The following is an 18886-nucleotide window of genomic DNA, read 5'->3' on the forward strand; positions in this document are numbered from 1 at the left end:
CTCTAATTTCAATATTATAAATTGTTCAAAATATTTCAAAAATAAATTAAATGCCTACTATAATTATAATACAAACAACCAAATAAAAAAATTAGACAAATATACAAACAAAAAAGAAAAAAAGACAATACTATTATAATTGCTCTTTATTCCTTCTATCCATAATTGGGAATTAAAAGGTATTCTAGATGGCATTAATTCCATATTGAATACATAATGTGGAGAGAGTTCTATTTTTTATTTTTTATTTTTCTTCTAATTGTTTTATTTTTATAAGAGAATCCTTAATTTTCATAAATTATGGATACCAATTTCCATTGTTTGCTACATGAAGAATGGTATAACCTCAAATAAAGTTTCCACTATATTTAGAAGTGACCAAGATAGAACAAATTCTTTAAAAAAAACAATTGAGCCACTTGGAATGAAATAATTCCAATTCCAATAATTTTGACCTCAATTATTTCAATGGGACATTTCCCAAGAGGAAAAGGAACAAATCAAAGTTAGATATTGATTTGCCCTTCTTGCATAATAAAGCAATTAAGCCTTTAATAACTACTATTAACATAATAAAAAGAGCATATATACATATATATTGATATGAAGTATATCTCAACTCAAATTTAAGTGAATAATGTTACCATCACTTTAGTACCTATGCCTTTATAAAGACTCAAAACACAATAACAAAATCAACCACAAAGAGAAGAACCCCATAAGCCTAATATTATTTACTATTTAAGGCTCTCTTTCTCCTAAATATTATAGTTGTTTTGCCATGGCTTCAATGCAGTGTGAAAAACCAACTAAGGAGATTGAGATTGAGATTACCCATGAAAATACCAAGAAGATTAAGGAGAAGAAAGATGATGTGAAAAAGGAGAAGAAAGATAAGCATGACAAGAAAGATGATAGCAAAAAGAAGGAGAAGAAAGTAGATGATACTAAAAAGGAGAAGAAAGATGATAGCAAAAAGAAGGAGAAGAAAGATGATGGCAAAAAGAAAGAGAAGAAAGATGATGGCAAAAAGGAAAAGAAAGATGATGGCAAAAAGGAAAAGAAAGAGAAGAAAGATGATAGCAAGAAGAAGCACAAGGATGACAAGTAGAGACTAAGTCTAGCAACCACAGGCAAGTTCTCTTTTTGTTGAAAACAAAGTGTGAGTCTCTTTTATGTTACTATCAATTGACTCAATTTCAAGTTTTCTAACCATGATGTACTCTTACATTTTCCTTTTGTTTTACAGAGATACCAGGAAGATGTAGCATATGGTGAATAAGGATCGAAGCTCATTATAAAAGGGTTTTACTTAGCATGTGATTACTCCTATACATGTAAGAAAGAATTATCCTCTAATATCTATGTCAAGAGAATAAGACTAATTAATGATAAGAAAAGTGCACTTTTCACCAATTTATTGGAGATGTTACAAATATCCATAGAAACTATCAATAAGGCAATCTAATTAAACTCAGCCCCTTCATTAAAAAGTTTAAAGTAATGTAAATATCAACAAAGCACATACATGTCTGGCACAGCTTGCACAAGCATATAATATTGAGGTTTGAGACACCATAATTCTACATATAATATAAGATTAGAACCGAGCAGTCCTCGACAGAGAACATGGACAGTCAGCATCAGAAAGGTTTAGCCTCATGAAACATATTATATACAGCATGAGACAGTTCAAGTAAAAACTTGAAAACCCCCTATTGTCCTTTGAAAAAAAAGGTGTCACCTGTCTTTGATAGAGCCTGACAAAAAGTCTGCAATGGCCTTAAGAGCCTGATCTTCAGCTCCATCTTGCGTTGACCCATTGGTTTGCAGGTGTTTCTTTCCAATCTTGAAAGAGTGATCACCCCCATCAATGACATGCAAATCGCTTAAGGCTTTCATCTTTTTACGAGTAGACTCCAACTTTTCTAGTGGACAGAGCGCATCCTTGCTACCCTTCATGAAATATATATGTGTATAACCTTAGCATACAATTAGCTTATAAAAGTTCAAGGATATAACAGACTTAGAAAGTGAGAACTAGCGGCATGTCTATTAGAATTTAGAGAGCAATTTAGAAAGAACATTAGTAACATTAATTGTTGATTAGTATTACTTTAATAAAGCTAAATAAACAAATAAAATATTACATGAAGATGTTCTTAGAATAAGTACCTGTACAAACATTATAGGAACATTAAGTTGCAACAGAATCTCATCTCTCACTGCTCCACCGATGCCCTGAAACATAAAGGGGAAATATAACACAAAAATGGAAACATAATCCCTCTGAAGAAAAAGCATGAAATGCTTGAGTAGCCTTACTCTAATGAAAAATCCAATCTCATCCCTAGAGATCTATGTGAAGAAGAAAGGTAAAATATAGTTTCATGCTGATAGTCATATGAATTCAATCATTTTTATTTAAGAAAGTAAATTTTGTATCAGCTTCCACTCACAACAATCGACTATTTACCAAGTGATTCAATTATGTAAAAGAGAACGAAACTATAATATTGGAGAATGGTAGACAGCAAAATCACACCTTTTATACGCAAAATGAAAAGAAAGTCCATTTAATTTTACATACAAGAAATCAAAACAAGAATACAGATCAGATTTTTAAGAAATAACGGCAAACCTTTAGTGGGTATCCCAAGCAAATTATTGCTGAAGCACTTATGTCTTCTTTGCAAGCCACCATGCAGCTGACTCTACCACAAATTAAAAGTTGAAATTTAGTGAACAGTAAAAATCGTTATTCTAGCTACGTTTCACATGCTTAGGCTACATTAAAAATAAAACCAAGGGTGCTGAGTGAGCAACAATATATTTTGAATTCATCAAGATCCTATGCATAGTAAATAACCACAACTTCCATAATTTGCAAAGATTGTAGAATTTCAAACTCAATGCTAATAATCCGGATTGATAATAATAAAAACACACACACACAAAAGATGCAAGACAGTTTATTGCCATTATTAGAAACTATAACGACTTATACCTCGATCCCATTGACTTCCCGGCCAAAATAAGTGGATGGCCAGGGTACTTGGCAACAGTCTCTTTGACAATATCAGAGTGAAAGTCAACCAACTTTTCTGCCTTAGGAGGCGCCCTCCGTTTTCCACCAGACATATCTGTTAGGAACAAGGTTTTTCGTAAATTTAACATAACTTACTAGAAAATTCCCTTTGGCCTTCAACTACCAACTTAAGCTATTTCATCTGCATTTTATTTTATTTTTCTCTTTCTCATAATGAAATTTAAAGAAACTCACAAGGGTAATCAAATGTAACAACTTCAACAGCGTGTAGTGCTTTGCCCAACATATCTTTCCATCTGCAAACAATAAAAATGAACAGCACACTAGTTCACAACTTGATTTAACAGCATAAAGTTTCTCAATCGTGCCCTATGAATTATCATACTCATAGATAGATGTTGGCGATTAGTACCTGCTCAACACAACCAACACAGTGCAAAATACAACAGCAAAAAAGAACAAGTAACAGAGACCACTAATCAAACACAAAGCAATCAAAAAATAAAACATAATAGAAAGAATTAGATACAACCAGTGTGGTTGATCCTACATCAAAGACTAGGCAACAACACAAGTCAAATTCACTATATCAGAAAAGATTACACCCTCAAAGCTCTCAAGATTGCAACATTACACCTTCAACTTCCTGATATAGAGGATTTGACTTGTGTTGTTGCCTATTATGTTGTAACAATGGGGATCTCAAGATGCAAGAACCAACACAACAAGAAGAAACAGTTATGACAAGTCTAGGATAAGAATCAAACAAACTTAACAGAAACTAATAAACTAAATTCAAAGACAGAAATGAAAGTAAAAGGAACAAGAACACATTACATGGTTCAAACAAGATGACAATGAGTCACTTGCCTACTCCACGGCCAGAACAGCTCTAATGGCTGGTATCTTCATTGATCAATAGAGAGTTTACAAGGAGTCGAGTTACAGCAACGTAAGAGTATGAATCTCACTTGAGAAAAGTCTCCTCTAAGGAAGAACAATCTCTATTTACAACTCTCTTTCTTTCTCTGTTCTCACTAACTCTCTCTCTAGATTCTTGGAGTTCTAGCTGAAATGATCGAAGTTGGTTGTTTATGTAGGCAATGTAAGAATAAGAGCTAACAACAGTCATAACAGAATTCGTCAGTTAATTCTGTTATATCACCTTGAGTGAGTTGACCGAGCTAAATAGAGTACAATGTAGTTCTTGCTTTCTCAGCTAAAACTCTCAAAAAATGATCCATTTACACAAGAGAAAAGAGCCTAATAGATTCTAACAAATTATGGCTTTTCTGTTGTATGAACTTCAAAAGGAGTTTAAGTAATTGCAATTGAACCTATGAGCTGACCTTGGTTGAAGAAAGAAAGTCACAATCTTCACAAATGACATAGACATAACTGTAAGTGTTTACTATCAATAATCACAAAAATAAACAAATTGGGTCATTTTCTTTTACACAATACAACAACATAATGCTGAACTCAATCTTGTCTCTATATGAAGTTTCCTTTTTCCTTTGGCAGCAATCTCTTCTATTTTTGTTTCAGAAAAATAAATGATAAAAAAGGAAGGGAGAAAGTACTGACCTGATCATCCAGTCAGAAGTAGAAGGAGCACCAGCACCATGAGCGAAGACAATCACAGGAGATAATTTCTCGAGGGTTGAAGATGGTGGACTTGACGTGTCAACTGCATCTATATCTGCACCGTCTTTGCTCTGGTTTGCTCTCCGGCGCTTTCTAGAAGGTGAAGAAGCCATTGCTAATTCCTAAAGCAAAACTCCCCTTTGAAATGTTTCGAAACCCTAACAATGGCAATTGCCATGGGAGTAGAGTAGAGAGAGAGAGAGAGAGAGAGAGAGAGAGAGAGAGACCGAGTCTCAATTTTCGCGCCAAAACATTGGGAGCGGGAACGATAGTGGATTGGGCCTGGGCCTGGGCCTGGCCTTTTCGGGCTTTCATTTCTGGTACTGAGGCCTTGTCGTTCTGCAACGTCTAATTACTGATTATTTCATTAATGCAACTTAATCTCTTAATAATGAATATTACCATAATTTTAGAATTTTATATTAATACTAATTTTATGTACATTTTACTAGAAAATTATAAAATCACATGTTGTGGATAACTAGTAAATATAAAATAACCATAATATTCATTAGATGTAGCTAAGGGGTTTATGTATTATGGGTATGCCCTAATAAGATTATTAACAATAATATTTCTTTAGAGTCGACGCTAGTTTTAGTTCTTTGTGACGTATATTGTAATTTGGTTCTCTTTAATAATGTGAATTTTTTTCATTATTTTAGGACAAAGAAATATTGTTGCCCACAATCTTTTTAGGTATGATTTATTTGTGGCAACTACCAAAGTTTGGTAGACACTGGCCAAATAATCTAGATTGTATTCAAAATTCAATCATGCTTGATACTATGAATTTCTAATGATATATACCTCCTCTTTCTCTTATTTAGAGCTATTGCTCTTTAAGGTGAAGTTTTAGTGTTTTCTTCTCCAAAAAAAACTAATTGAGTCAAAAAATTTATTTTATTTTCATTAAAGTAGAATAGACTAATTAAATAGAAAATGATTGCTCCATTGAGATTGTTGACGCTAAAAAGTAGTCAACTTCGTATCTTCTGATATTTGATAACAACAAACAGAAAAAAAATAATAACTAAAGAGAGAATACCAGAATTTATAGTAGTTCACTGTGCATATCGCGATGGTAATAGAGCTACGTCTACTTCGAATTTTTATTATCGCAAAAAACTAATTGACTTACAAGAGAACTCAGGAGAAAAAGACTAAGTCTAGCTTCACTTCACAATTTATAGAGAGAGAGAGAGAGAGAGAGAGAGAGAGAGAGAGAGAGAGAGAGAGAGAGAGAGAGAGAGAGAGAGAGAGAAAGTGTGAAGAGAAAGAAGCTCTGACCTTGTAGAGATAATGAAAAGTGTGAGTAATGAGATAGAGGAGCTCTCCTTTTATAGGGAATGAAGTCCAATTAAATTACAATAAAATAATAAAAATATTTGCGCAAAATTCTACACTAGCTCGAGAGTCAATTTTGAAGCCCAAATCGTCAGAATTGTGGTGGAGTATGAGACACACTTAGATCAATCCGTTTTGAAAAGAGCTTTCATATGCCACTTGAATCGTGTCATTTGGATAAAAATTAAGAGGGTTATGACCATTTTACTGAGCGGTGTGCACTACTGAAAGTGACTACGAGATCAGGTTGACCTTTGACGCCTAGGTTGAACATCTACCTAGCCGCCCAGAATTTGGTTTCTTGGGCTTCAGGCATATTTTGATATGCTTGAATGATGTGATAGTTATTCTCAATTCATTCTTTGACCTTGATGAAGTTCTCTTGGCAATTTTACTTTATATGCACAGGTAATGCCCGATTACCAGTAAATCTCACTAGGGACGACTAGGTGAAAATCAGGTGATCACTAATGTACACGAGTTGTTTTGATTTTGTTACCAATATTTTCTTTATAGATATAACAGTTATTTTATTATTTTTAAATATGTATTTTGTAATATAAATTAAAAGATTATTTTATTATTCAAAGTGTGACCTTTGACTACCTAAGTTGTAGATATTACATATTACTACTTAATATAATTAGTTACTTAAAAGAAATTCCATAAATATAAATTAACAATTTTACTATCAAAAAATTAAATATAAACTTATTACCCTATTAATATTATTGTAGTTTATCTTTTTTGAGAAATTAATTAATAATATTATTGTAGTTGAGAGAGCATGTGATAGACGACAGCAGGTACATGTACAAACTAGAAAGAAACACATATATATATATATATGTGTCAGTGTAGGTATTTGAAAGTTTGTCAAAAAATGGAAGTATATGTATATGAATAAATAGCTATGTAGGGATATAATAAGTATGAATATCCATTTATAACCTCATTACCTTAACTAGATAAAACTTTTATCGATATCTGCAAATAAACATACAGTTGTTGTCTGTCTATATGCATTGTACACTCACCATTCATCCACAAATATCATATATAGTATTATAGGGAATCTTTCTTTTCCTTCACTACTTTCACACCACAATATATATATATATATATATATATTAATTTGCAGATCATTCATTTCATCAGTGTATAGTGTTAGACTTTTATTTGGGCTTACATTAAATTTTATTGGTTTTATTAAAACTTGGGTTGATTGGATAGTTCTTTGCTGTGTTAGCCCATATTGTTGGTGATCAATTGTTAATGGGCTTAGCATCTGTGAGTAAAGTCTAGGTGAAGCAGAAGTGTGGGCTTTTCTAGTTGACTGAAGCCTTTGATGAGCAGGCCCCCAACTAGGGTTTTGTAGCTAAGTCCCCTCCCTAACTCTATAAATACATATTGTCTCATCACAATTGTATACCTTTTGATAATCAGATAAAATAAACTGCTTCTGATTTAGAGATCTAGGGAGGAAGACTTAGTTGATAGTATTGCACTATCAAATTGGAGTAACTGCTGTGGATCAATCAGAGATAATTGCTATGGATCAATCAGGTACACATACTCAATTATCATATACTACTATTGTGTTCTATGTTATATACAAATAGATCTTGGGTTAATTGTTAATTTATATAACATATAGTACTTTCCAGTTTCTTGAGAAAATATAAATATGTTATGTTATATATTGAGTCCCTCTTGAGTTGAAATGAGTTATAAGTAAAAAAAAAAAAAAAATTGGTCCTAAGCTATAAAAATAAATAGTATTTTTAAAAACAATTACAGTATATTTTTTCAAAAGTATTTATTTTATTTGAGCTCCTAAAAAGAGTGAGTTCTAAGCACGGGCTTAACCAATCTATGCCTAAGGTCGGTTCTGGTTAAATATTGTAGCTAATTACATGAATTAATTAACGAGTAAAATCATTTGAGACTAACTTAATTGGCCATGGGAATTGGAGGTACGTAAGAGTGTAAATGGATCGGGTCAAATTTGATCTGATCCGAATCAATTGTTGATCTGACCCGTTCTGCTCCTCTAAGTTACTTTTTTGGGTTGAATTTGGTCAAATCTAGATAATTTTCTATCAAATCGGGTTTGATACGATTCGAGCTTTGATAAGAGATTTGTTTGTTCAAATCGAAACTGCTCCATTGAATCAAGGCTCCCAATCCGACTTAGAAATCTGGATCATTTTTCCATGCCTAGAGAGGTACATGTGTGGGGAGGATCAAATCTATAACTATATATAAGATGCTCTGGGCCGGTGTTATGTTAATTTGGGCCTTAGGCAAAAATAAAAATTGGAACCCAGTACAACACATATTTACCATTAAAAGTATTATTATTTATTTTATTACTAACTATATTTAAATATTTTTTTCTGAGCGGTGGGCTTAAGGCGGCCACCTCCTTCGTCTCACCTCAGGGCCGGCCCTTAGATGCTTCAATCAAAAAATTATCTAGAAAATTAAGCCTATATACCAAAATGTTTTCAAATAATGATTAATTGAAAAAAGCATGTAATAAACACATTCTAAAATAATTTGCGAGCTACGTGGCAAATTTTAGTTGGTTAACAAGTTATTAGAAGAGGTAATTAATAAGGTAATTAATCATAACTTATAATAAGATGATATATAATATTTATAACCCTAAAACTAACTGGAAACATAACTATTTTAGTTTCATATAATTAAATACAAAACAAAAAAACTATCATTTTTATTATATATTAATCAAATATAACTTCACAATAAGTATATATACCTGCAACCTCCTCCTTTCAACGGTGAATCCAGTGGTGTCTCAGTGCAAAAACAGGTCGGTAATCTTCAACTTCGGCGACTCTAACTCGGACACGGGTGGACCGGTGGCGGGACTCGGATTCTCAGTCAACCTCCCCAATGGCCGTACGTTTTTCAACAGATCAACCGGTCGGTTGTCCGATGGACGCCTCATCATTGATTTTCTCTGTAAGCTTAAGCCTAAGACATTTTATTTATTTATTTTTAAAATAATTTAATTTAATTAATAAAAGATTATATAATATTTTCCCAAATCGACATGATCTTCTATATGTATAGTTTTGTGTGTCGGTAGCACCATGAAATTTGAGTTTGACGGTGGTTTTTATTTTGTTTTATTTTATTTTAATTGTGGTCGTGTCGTTTTCTTTTCCTGAAAGAAATTGAGATTTTTTTTTCTGAAAGAAACTTGGGCATTACTGATTTGCAGTCCTCCTTCAAAATTAAATGCCACCATAATTTAGCTTAACCTCTTCCAAAGACTCCTTCAAAAAGTTTACCTGGGGAAGAAAAGTTTTCTTTTATTATTATTATTATTATTATTATTATTTTGGCAACCATGAAAAGCCAAATTTGGTCATATAGATTTTTTTAGGAGAGATCAAATAAAATAAAATCAATATATAATACTATATGTTCAATCTCTCTCTATATTACTCTGTGAAAACAAAAGAGCAGATCTGAATGATATCTCAGATCCTCTTTTGGATTGGACTGAAAACTCGATTATGAGGTGAGTTTCTTTTTTGTTTTTGAATTAAATCTTTCATTCTTTTTAGATATTCATATGAGTTATGAATTTTAGAAATATCTTTTCGAACCCAAAATCTTTAATACCCTAAATTTTCTTGGCCGTGAGACCCCAATTTCTCCATAGGAGACGGATTTCTAAAACATAGTAACACTATTCCTCTAGTTTATATTATTTTATTTTTCATTTTTGTGTCACAGATTGTATATACATACAGTATGTGAATCTAGATAACACTAGTCCTTTAGTTTTAGATTCATTAAGATTGTTTGTAGTTGGTTTGTTTGGGAATTTATGCTGGTTTCTTTTTGAGTTATTGAAAGACCTATAGATTTTAGAATTTTGGTTAAATGTTTGCACAGTGTGATGAAGTTTTTGAGTTAAATTTTTAAATTTAGTTTTGAGCCTGGGAGATCTCGGTCAGTGTCGTGTTGGGTTGAAGGCTGAAATGGTGGATAGTTGATTTCATCTTGTTGTTTGTTATTGATTTTGTTCTTTTTTGGGTGAGCTGATATAATGGGATATACTGGTAATTTTGTTATAGGTTTGTTTTATATTGATTTTGTTCTATTTTGTGCCATTATTTATGGCTTTGGCGCCTTACAAGGCTTTAGCACCTATTATATGGTTGGGCCCCTAATTATTTAGGATAGTTTGTTTAAATTTTCACGTTTTCCGGTATTGAATGTATAAGAAAATTTTGACAAAATAATATTTTAAAGTTAAAGTTATGCACTATATAGATTTATTAGTCGGAATAAAAGGATTATTTGGGTTAAGGTATGAATTAAAGAATATTTTAAACTGAAATAATGTTTAAGAGGGTTTACTTTAAACGCTAATTCCTATTAGCTATATTTTGGTTTATATTTTTTTAAGAATTTTCGTGTTTGAAATTTTAGTATTCAGATTTTAATATTATAATTAATTAAATAAATTGAAGAATAAGAATCTTGAGGATCTTGTAATAAAGGGAGGTGTTAATACAAATGGTCTAATGAAAATATATTGCTTCAGATATATTTGGGAATATTTGGGAAGTCAAATTATTATGGAATTTTGGTTTGTTATCAATATTATGGGAATGTACCAAAATTATTACATTATTTGTATTTTTAAATAATTTCTGGATGAGTGGTATTAGCTTTTTTGATGGAAGAAATGGAAGTACAAATTTGATGGATAAGCTGCGTCATTATTATGGCTTTGGTGCCTTTCAAGGTTTTCGCGCCTGATTTATGGCTGGCGCCTAATTATTTAGGGTAATTTGGTTAAAATTACAAGATATCATTAATTATAAAAATATTATAAAATTTAATAGCTAACAATTATGGTATGTAATTATGAGATTATTGGCTTATTAGCTTATTATGGATAAAATAATATTAATTTTGGCTAGATAAATTATAAATATGAGTTTATTATAGATAACATAATATTATAAATAACATAATATTAATTTTGGTATATAAATTATAAATGTGGGATTTTGTAATTAATTGGAGGTAGTAACATTTATTGTGAATTGAGAATATTTTATTTTCTTTTATTTTTATTTTGGAAAGATATTGAAATTAATGGGAAGTAAATGCTAATGAAGTATTGAGATTATTGCCTTATTAGTTGTATAGGAAGATACTAATATTAATGGTTTTTATAATAATTTGAATGGTATAATAATTAGGAGGTCATTTTTTAAATAATAAATAAGGAATCATTATGTCATATTATTGAATTGGATTAATTAATATTAATTTAATATTATTAATTAAATGTATGATTAAGAGGTATTAGGAAAAAGGTATTTTTGAATGTGAAGAGTACAATCTTAAGTTTTAAGGATATTAATACAATTTTGGTTTAATTTAGGCTGAATAAAGATTATAGATACCATGTTTTACGCTATAAATAAAATAATAAACAATTTGACTTATTAAGAATTTTAACATGTTTTAGTCTAAAAATAAGTAATACTTTTAAGAAATAAATGAAAGAATTAGTATATAATATTTTGAATATTTAAGGAATAATGGGTATTAAAAGAAAATTTTATTTATGTTTGTCTTTAAAAGGGTAAAGGTAAGGAATAGGGATCCTATGAAGGTTATGAAGTAGAATGCTATAATTTAGTTATTACTAGCCAAAGGGTACTCCCTTTGGTTAGTTCTAGTATTTTATAGGGAGATCTAGTTGCTTAGTCTTGGTGGTTAGTTGATTCTATTTAGTTTGAATAATTTTCTAATTAAAGTTTTATTCTGTTTTTTGATATTTTTCAGGTAGAACTTTAGTATTTTATTGAGTTGGGAGCGTTGTTGGAAGATGTTATAGCTTTATTGTCTAAATTTCCGGGGGCAGTTTTGTCCCATGGGGCTCGCTCTAAGATTTTAGCGGCCTATGGTTGGCAAAGCATGCTCTGCGGTTAGACGATGAGCTATCCTGGTTCGAGGAGGTTCCAGCGCCGATGGCGGACGTGGACGTCGTAAATTCAAGAGTGATTTTAATCACTTTGTCAAAAAAAAAAAAAAAAAAAAAAAAAAAAATACAAAACAAAATGTATTTACATTAATAATTTTATTTTGATAAATATATAACAGATTATGAAAATTGATTTGAAGATGAAGACCTTATATATTTCTGCCTGGAATTGCTGAAACCAAAAGCACTATATATAGTCCAAATAATTCTTGACAAGTTGATCAAGTACTTTAATTAATTAATATTAATTATATAAATAAATAATATATATTCGAGAAACGTGTGCATGTAAATAAAATGCCAATAAACGCCTACAAACACAGGACTGTCATTAATAATACCCACAGAGCAATGAAAAAAGAAATTAAAGAAGAAAAAAGTACATCTTTATAAGTTTGAGTGACAAAACAAAATATCATATCAACATCAATTACAATACTATAGTTTAAAGAAAAATGTGGGGTGTTCAAATTTTTGTGAAATTTAATATTATTATCGATATAATTTATGTGACAGACAGTAGTCTCGTGATCCGTAACGAAAAATACCAGGTAAGCTGTGCAATCCCACACCGCCTAGAGAAGGTCAAGTGGGATGATTCTGAGATTGTGTAGGTATGAGACTACACAGTTGAATAGAACTTAAATGGATTGATTGGTATACTACCTATATTAACAATATGCATCTTATTTTTCGGTAGCCTATGAAAGAACTCCACCGGTTAAGCGTGCTTGACTTGGGGTAATTTCAGGATGGGTGATCTCTTGGAAAATTTTCTCGGAAAGCATGCGAGTGAGGACAAAACACGCCGGATCTCGTGTTGGTTTGTAGGGTCAGTTGTCATCAGTCCATGAAGCAGCCAGAGTGACGTACTCGTGTATAAGAGTCATTATTATGTGGGTGTACAAGCTCAATGAAGATTTGAAGCGGTAGCGTTACAATATAATATCGAGTCTTACTTATTTTATTGTAATAAAGAATATAGAAAATTTACTAACTAATTATAAAACGCTAGCTAGTCATCTTGATGCCCCATGCTCTTATTTAAATCTACCTTTGAATGATATAATATTCGTATCAAGACTTAAATAATTTACAAATAAATATCAAACTCAAACCAGCATGACCCCTTTATTAATGGTATCAAAACTCAAAAATTTCACAAATTTATATATAAATTAAACGTGTTGAATTAACACAACCCTGTGTAATCTGTTAAAGTTAATTTAGATTTTTACCTTTTGAACTTTGATATATACTAATTTATGTTTTTTAAATTTTTCAGGTCGTTAAATTTTTTTTTCGAACTATTGAGATTGTTAGATTTAAAAATTTTTGCCTAATTTTACTGAAGAAAGTCTGACGTGGATGAAAATTTCGAGAATAAAATTTAATATATGTTAAAGTTCAGAATTAATCATGATTTAGTAGATATCTAAAGTTAATTATGAGCACAATTTAATATATGAACAATCGTCACATTGACAAAATTGATAAAAATTCTTAAATCCAATAATTTTAATAATTTAAGGAAATTTTAAATGACTTAAAAAGTTTAAAAAACATAATTAAATACATGTTAATGTTTAAAAATCCTAATTAACCTATTTATTGGCTCAAATTATCAACATCATTAACTTGTTTATATTATGACAAGTTTAATATTTTTGCTACACGTTAATTATGAATCATTTAACATAAGTTTTACATGTAACAAGTAACAACTGTAAGTCTACACGTTAATTATGAATCATTTAACATAAGTTTTACATGTAACAAGTAACAACTGTAAGTATAAATGTATATTTTTTAAAAGAATAATTTGTGACATAAATACTTAAATTTAACTCACAGTTTTAAATAAATACTTAAGTTTAATTTTTAGCGATAATAATACTTAAATTATATTTCTAGAACTTCTGTAGATTATACCTAAATGTTAAGTGTTAAATAAATTGTCACGTGATAATTTTTGATTGGTCTACGTCATTAAATTTTTTTTTGAAAAAAAAAATAGTTTAGATATATCAATAAAAAAATGACACACATAAATAATAATTTGACATTTAATTATTGCTAAAAATAATTTAAATATTTATTTGTATAATAAGTTAAAAACTTATATATCTATGCAATAAATTACTATTCTCATAAATATCAACTTACAAAATAATCTAAACTCGTATAAAAAAAAAAAAAATCAAAACTCCTTTATTTGACTCATTTTGATGCTCCTAGCTATCACTGCTGTCTCTCTCTCTTCTTGTTTTTTTTTTTTCTTTTTATTTGACTTAAAAATCTATATATTCAGTGGCGGACCCAGAATTTAAAGTGAGGGGGGGCGTAAATAAATTTAAAAAAAAAATATAAAGTGTAGTTAGTGGGATTTGAACCTTCACCCTCTAACGTATTTACCAACTACCTTAACCATTACACCAAGGTTACTATTATGTCTATAAATATCATCTTTTAATACAAATAGATGCTGTAACTAATTAAAATACATATACATTTTTTTCTCGATTTTTTTTTTAGGGGGGCGACTGCCCCCCCTCGCTACAATGTGGGTCCGCCCCTGTATATATAGCATTAGTAAATCAAATTAATGAAAATTAAAGAGAATTAATATACACAATAATATATATAACATTATTAAATCAAAGCAACTGCAGGCTGGACATTAATTAATGATAATAAATATTCAAAGTAGACTAAGTATAATAGTGCTACTTGAATATATTAAATACATAATAATAACACTATATATTAAATAATAGTTTACCCCTTTTAAGGTAACAAAATCAAAATTAATTATAAAACTACTTTAGCTACCCCTTTAAGGTAACAAATTAATTAATTTGAGACGAGTTCAAATGGCCATAAGAACGGAGATTTGTAAGAGTGTAAATAGATCGGGTCAGATTTAATCTGACTATAAACAGATTCATTTAAGTTCTTGATTTTTCTCCACCAACCTCACTTCTTTGGCAGATCTAAGCACATTGGCCTAATAAGAAGAAAAATGAAAATTTTTACATATTTTTTTATAATTGAAAAATATAAAGATAAAAATATATACCTGTTGTTCAGTGATCTCAGCTGAAAATCCATCAACAATAACAAGAGACAATATTTTCTTGTAGGAACCAGGCTCAAGAGTCCTTGCTAATATCTCATCATGTTTTTGGCTAAGGTATAAATCAAGCTCATTTGTTTCCTTCTTCCCTCTAATAAATATATATATATAAACACAAATTAAATCTCATCTATATATATAATAATAACATAGTAAAATGTGATGATTATTATATGTATAGACTTACTTATTATCAGCTCGAAGGCGCTCATATTCAGGATCATAGTTCATGAAAACAAAGTATGACTCAGTTTTTGTATTACTTCCCATTTATATATATATGATTTATACTCTGATATATAATATCTCTCTCTCTTTTTTACTTTCCCAGCTCTCTATATTTATATGTATATATATAGCTCCTTATTTGATTTATATATTAACTATATATATACTGGCTAAGCTCTAGTACTCTAGGGTGTATGATGATATATATATATGGTGATTGTATATATATATATAATAAAGTGTTTTGAAAAAGTCTTGTTCTACCTTTGAAGAATAGGTAATAATATAAGGCCCCACAATTGTGTCCATTATTATAAACGATAAATATATATAATGTTGTATGTGAATTGAAAAATCAATGGTTAATTACAAATATTACACTTGATGAAACTCAAAATATATATAAAAGAAATTTGGTTTAATATGTTTAAATGTAAAATATAGTATTATAGTATTGTTTTTATATACCACTCAATTGAAAATAGTATATTTATATTTTTAATATCTATTTCTCTCAAAAAGTATCCTTATATTTCAAAAAAAATTCTCTCTCTAACTCTCTCAGTCTAACCCTCTCACTCTCAGGCGTTGAACCTCGACTTAGAATCCCTGCCGTTGAACACACAAACCCAGAACTCTGGTTGCAAGTCCCCGTCGTCGTTTTCTCTTACGACCTCTCTCGTTTTTTTGCATTTTTTCTCCTAGTTTTCTAATTTTTTGCAATATTGCAATATTTAGCGCTATTTAGCGATGTATTTGTAATGATAAACTAAATCTAAAATTAGGAATAAAGTTTAGTGATGATTAGAGATATTTAGCAATATTTTGCGTATTTAGCAATGTTTAGCAATAATATTAACGATATATTTCTAATATGAGACTAAAAAATGCAAAGCACATCACTAAATATTGCTAATCATCGTGAAACATTGAGAGTGATTTCGTGACATTTAGTGATATGTTTGGCGATATTGTGAATTAGAGACATTTAGCGATGTTTCGCGATAGAGTGAAATCTAACGATATTTCACGACATCATGAAAACTAGAAAAAAAAAATCAAAACACGAGCGAGTTGAGAACTCCAGCGATGGGTAGGAATTTAGGGAATTTTGAGGTCTCGTGAATTTTGGGGCTTTTGTGTGGAGACAACAAGACTTAGTTAGAGTGAGAGAGTTAGAGAGATGTGCTTTTTTGAAATGTAAGGGTATTTTTAAGAGGAAAAGATATTAAAAGTATAAGTGTGTTTTATTTTTAATTGGGTGGTATATTAAAAAGCTATGTTTTATATTTAAGCATGTTAAACTAAATTTCTCAAATAAAATCTGTAATAAACTAAAAGGGTTCCGTTATTGAACCCTTGTTTGTTTCGGTATCCGAAAGAATTTTATAATCTATGTTTTTTTCATAGTCGTATATATTGCAGTCATTTAAGACATCAGTTGTATATATTGCAGTCATTTAAGACATCTTATAAAATTTTAAGAAATTTGAAGAAAAAAAAATAACATGCTGAAAAACATAGTTCAAACAGTTTGTTGCACGTGTGACTCTTTTATTTTATACTTGTATAAAATACACTGTTTTTGGCATGTTAATTTTTTTTTAATTTTTCAAAATTTTACGAGATGTCTTAAATAACTACAATATAGACTACTATGAAGAAAAAAAAAATAGACTAAAACATTCTCCTAAATACTAAAATAGATAGGAAGTACATCAGTACATCTTTTTGCGTCTTTTAAAGGATGCATATATTGTATAATTTTCCTAACCTTTATTATTTATATAATAAAATAGTAAATAATAGTATAAATACCTTAAATTTTAAATTTGTAAGTAGTATAAATTTATTATTTTTTAACAGAATAAATACTTAATATTAGTAAACTTGTAATATTTATCTAATTTTGTCATCAAAATGGAATATGTACTAACAAAATCAAAACAATTTTATAAATAGTAGATACTTTTACTACTAAAAAATGATTGATTTATATTATACTAATTACTTATACCACAATTATGTCTATAATAAATAAATATAACACCCAAAGAATAGGTTACAGAGGCCTTTTTAATTTGGTTAGGAAAGTCAACATTATAATTAATTTGCTAATTGGTTTATAATTATTTTAATAAATCTTGATGTTGACCAAGACCAAAGAGATCGAGAGATATACATTTTTTTTTTTAGAAAAATGAATAAATAAATATAATACTACACAAATTTTCAGAGTATGATGACCAATTAAAAGACTATACGTACGTACATATACATATACATATATCATATTACATTATATATTAATGTATATATGAAAATAAAATATAGAATTATAGATCAGGGAGATATGTTTAATAATACAACTATATATGTTGACTTCAAAGTCAAGATGCAGTGTTTTAGACTTGAGTAGAAAAATGGATTAATTATTACTTAATTAATTAAGAGTTAGTAATTATATATATTCATACTAATCAGTCGGCTGCACATGATTCCAAATTTCCAATTTTGCTGTTGGAGAAATTGTGATCATATTAATATATACATACATGGATGTATTGTGTCTTATATAAAAAATAAATTTGTTGGAACTTTATATATATTATATAAAAATAGATGATATTTTAAAACATTATTAAAGAAAAATGAGAGAATTATAAATTTTATGAGTTTTTATATTTATTCATATAAAAATATAAATTTTTTTCAAAAAAATTATTTTATGCAAAAAAAAAAAATTAAAAAATATGAAAAAAAAAACCCAAATAAAGGTAATTAGGTACATTTAACTGTAAGGAGAATAATCAGTTACCTTATATTGTTTTAACTTTTTTCTAAAAAAAATTCCATAAAATAATTTTTTTTAGGAAAAAATTATACATTTTTATAAATATATAACCTAAACCCATAAAAATAAAAATTCCCTAAGAAAATATATGTATTTTTTAAAATAACTAATTTTCTTATTTGGATAACATGCATTAGCAAGTGAAATTAATTAATGAGTACGTATTTTCATACTACGTACAACACGAATTATTTAACTTTTATTATTATAATCGATCAGGTCTATAATTAGAAAATATTACATAATTTATTTTTTAAAACAAAATTAAATGAACTTCTCATTAAATAGGCAAAAATCTAAGAAACAAGTGAAAGACTCACAATTAATGTATGATTCAAGATAAAAGTAATTTTAGCAAGATTACGATCTATGGTATTTTCAGAACAATTACAGTGTTAAAAACGAATGACATGAACATATATATATGTAGAATATCAATGAAAATATTACATTAATTAGTCTAAACCCCCTTTAAAAAAACAAATATTTATTGCATGTATAGAGATTCTATTTTTTTTAAGCATTTATATATTACTATGCATAACTTGAAACTCGAATCCAGGTCTTCCAATATAT

The 18886-nt window shown here is 29.2% G+C and overlaps 3 protein-coding genes across 4 annotated transcripts; 1 reads left to right on the plus strand and 2 right to left on the minus strand.

The window, feature by feature from the left end:
• Positions 1 to 617: 617 nt before the first annotated feature.
• LOC115717281 (protein PXR1) lies at positions 618 to 1416 on the plus strand. 2 transcript variants are annotated; one of them, XM_030646252.2, is made up of 2 exons: positions 618 to 1133; positions 1250 to 1416. In XM_030646252.2, the coding sequence occupies exon 1, from the start codon at positions 782 to 784 to the stop codon at positions 1109 to 1111; it is 330 nt and encodes a 109-aa protein (XP_030502112.2). In that variant the 5' UTR covers positions 618 to 781; the 3' UTR covers positions 1112 to 1133; positions 1250 to 1416. The 2 variants fall into 2 exon arrangements, 1 of the variants encoding a protein (XP_030502112.2); XR_004011725.2 differs by having other exon boundaries at positions 632 to 1162.
• LOC115717280 (uncharacterized) lies at positions 698 to 4906 on the minus strand. Its single transcript, XM_030646251.2, has 6 exons — positions 4637 to 4906; positions 3284 to 3345; positions 3008 to 3143; positions 2642 to 2714; positions 2176 to 2241; positions 698 to 1956 (listed from the first exon to the last, which is right to left on the minus strand). Exons 1-6 carry the CDS (start codon positions 4807 to 4809, stop codon positions 1741 to 1743), a joined length of 726 nt encoding a protein of 241 aa, XP_030502111.2. The 5' UTR covers positions 4810 to 4906; the 3' UTR covers positions 698 to 1740.
• Positions 4907 to 14720: 9814 nt separating this feature from the next.
• LOC115716990 (subtilisin-like protease SBT2.5) lies at positions 14721 to 15647 on the minus strand. The gene is made up of 3 exons (XM_030645916.2): positions 15416 to 15647; positions 15172 to 15319; positions 14721 to 15099 (listed from the first exon to the last, which is right to left on the minus strand). The coding sequence occupies exons 1-3, from the start codon at positions 15496 to 15498 to the stop codon at positions 15037 to 15039; spliced, it is 294 nt and encodes a 97-aa protein (XP_030501776.1). The 5' UTR covers positions 15499 to 15647; the 3' UTR covers positions 14721 to 15036.
• Between the last annotated feature and the right edge of the window lie 3239 nt (positions 15648 to 18886).

Source organism: Cannabis sativa, chromosome 5 (genome assembly GCF_029168945.1).
Source record: "Cannabis sativa cultivar Pink pepper isolate KNU-18-1 chromosome 5, ASM2916894v1, whole genome shotgun sequence".
Taxonomy (NCBI): domain Eukaryota; kingdom Viridiplantae; phylum Streptophyta; class Magnoliopsida; order Rosales; family Cannabaceae; genus Cannabis; species Cannabis sativa.

Bases quoted from the DNA above. Each gene is read 5' to 3' on its own strand.
- LOC115717281 (XM_030646252.2), top strand. From the start codon at position 782: ATGGCTTCAATGCAGTGTGAAAAACCAACTAAGGAGATTGAGATTGAG.
- LOC115717280 (XM_030646251.2), bottom strand. From the start codon at position 4,809: ATGGCTTCTTCACCTTCTAGAAAGCGCCGGAGAGCAAACCAGAGCAAA. The intron at 3,346-4,636 runs GTCAGTACTTTC...TATTGTTTGCAG, and splicing joins ACTTCTGACTGGATGATCAG to ATGGAAAGATATGTTGGGCA. The intron at 2,242-2,641 runs GTTTGCCGTTAT...TTTATGTTTCAG, and splicing joins GCTTGGGATACCCACTAAAG to GGCATCGGTGGAGCAGTGAG.
- LOC115716990 (XM_030645916.2), bottom strand. From the start codon at position 15,498: ATGGGAAGTAATACAAAAACTGAGTCATACTTTGTTTTCATGAACTAT. The intron at 15,320-15,415 runs GTAAGTCTATAC...TATATTTATTAG, and splicing joins CGCCTTCGAGCTGATAATAA to AGGGAAGAAGGAAACAAATG. The intron at 15,100-15,171 runs GTATATATTTTT...TCTTCTTATTAG, and splicing joins CTGAGATCACTGAACAACAG to GCCAATGTGCTTAGATCTGC.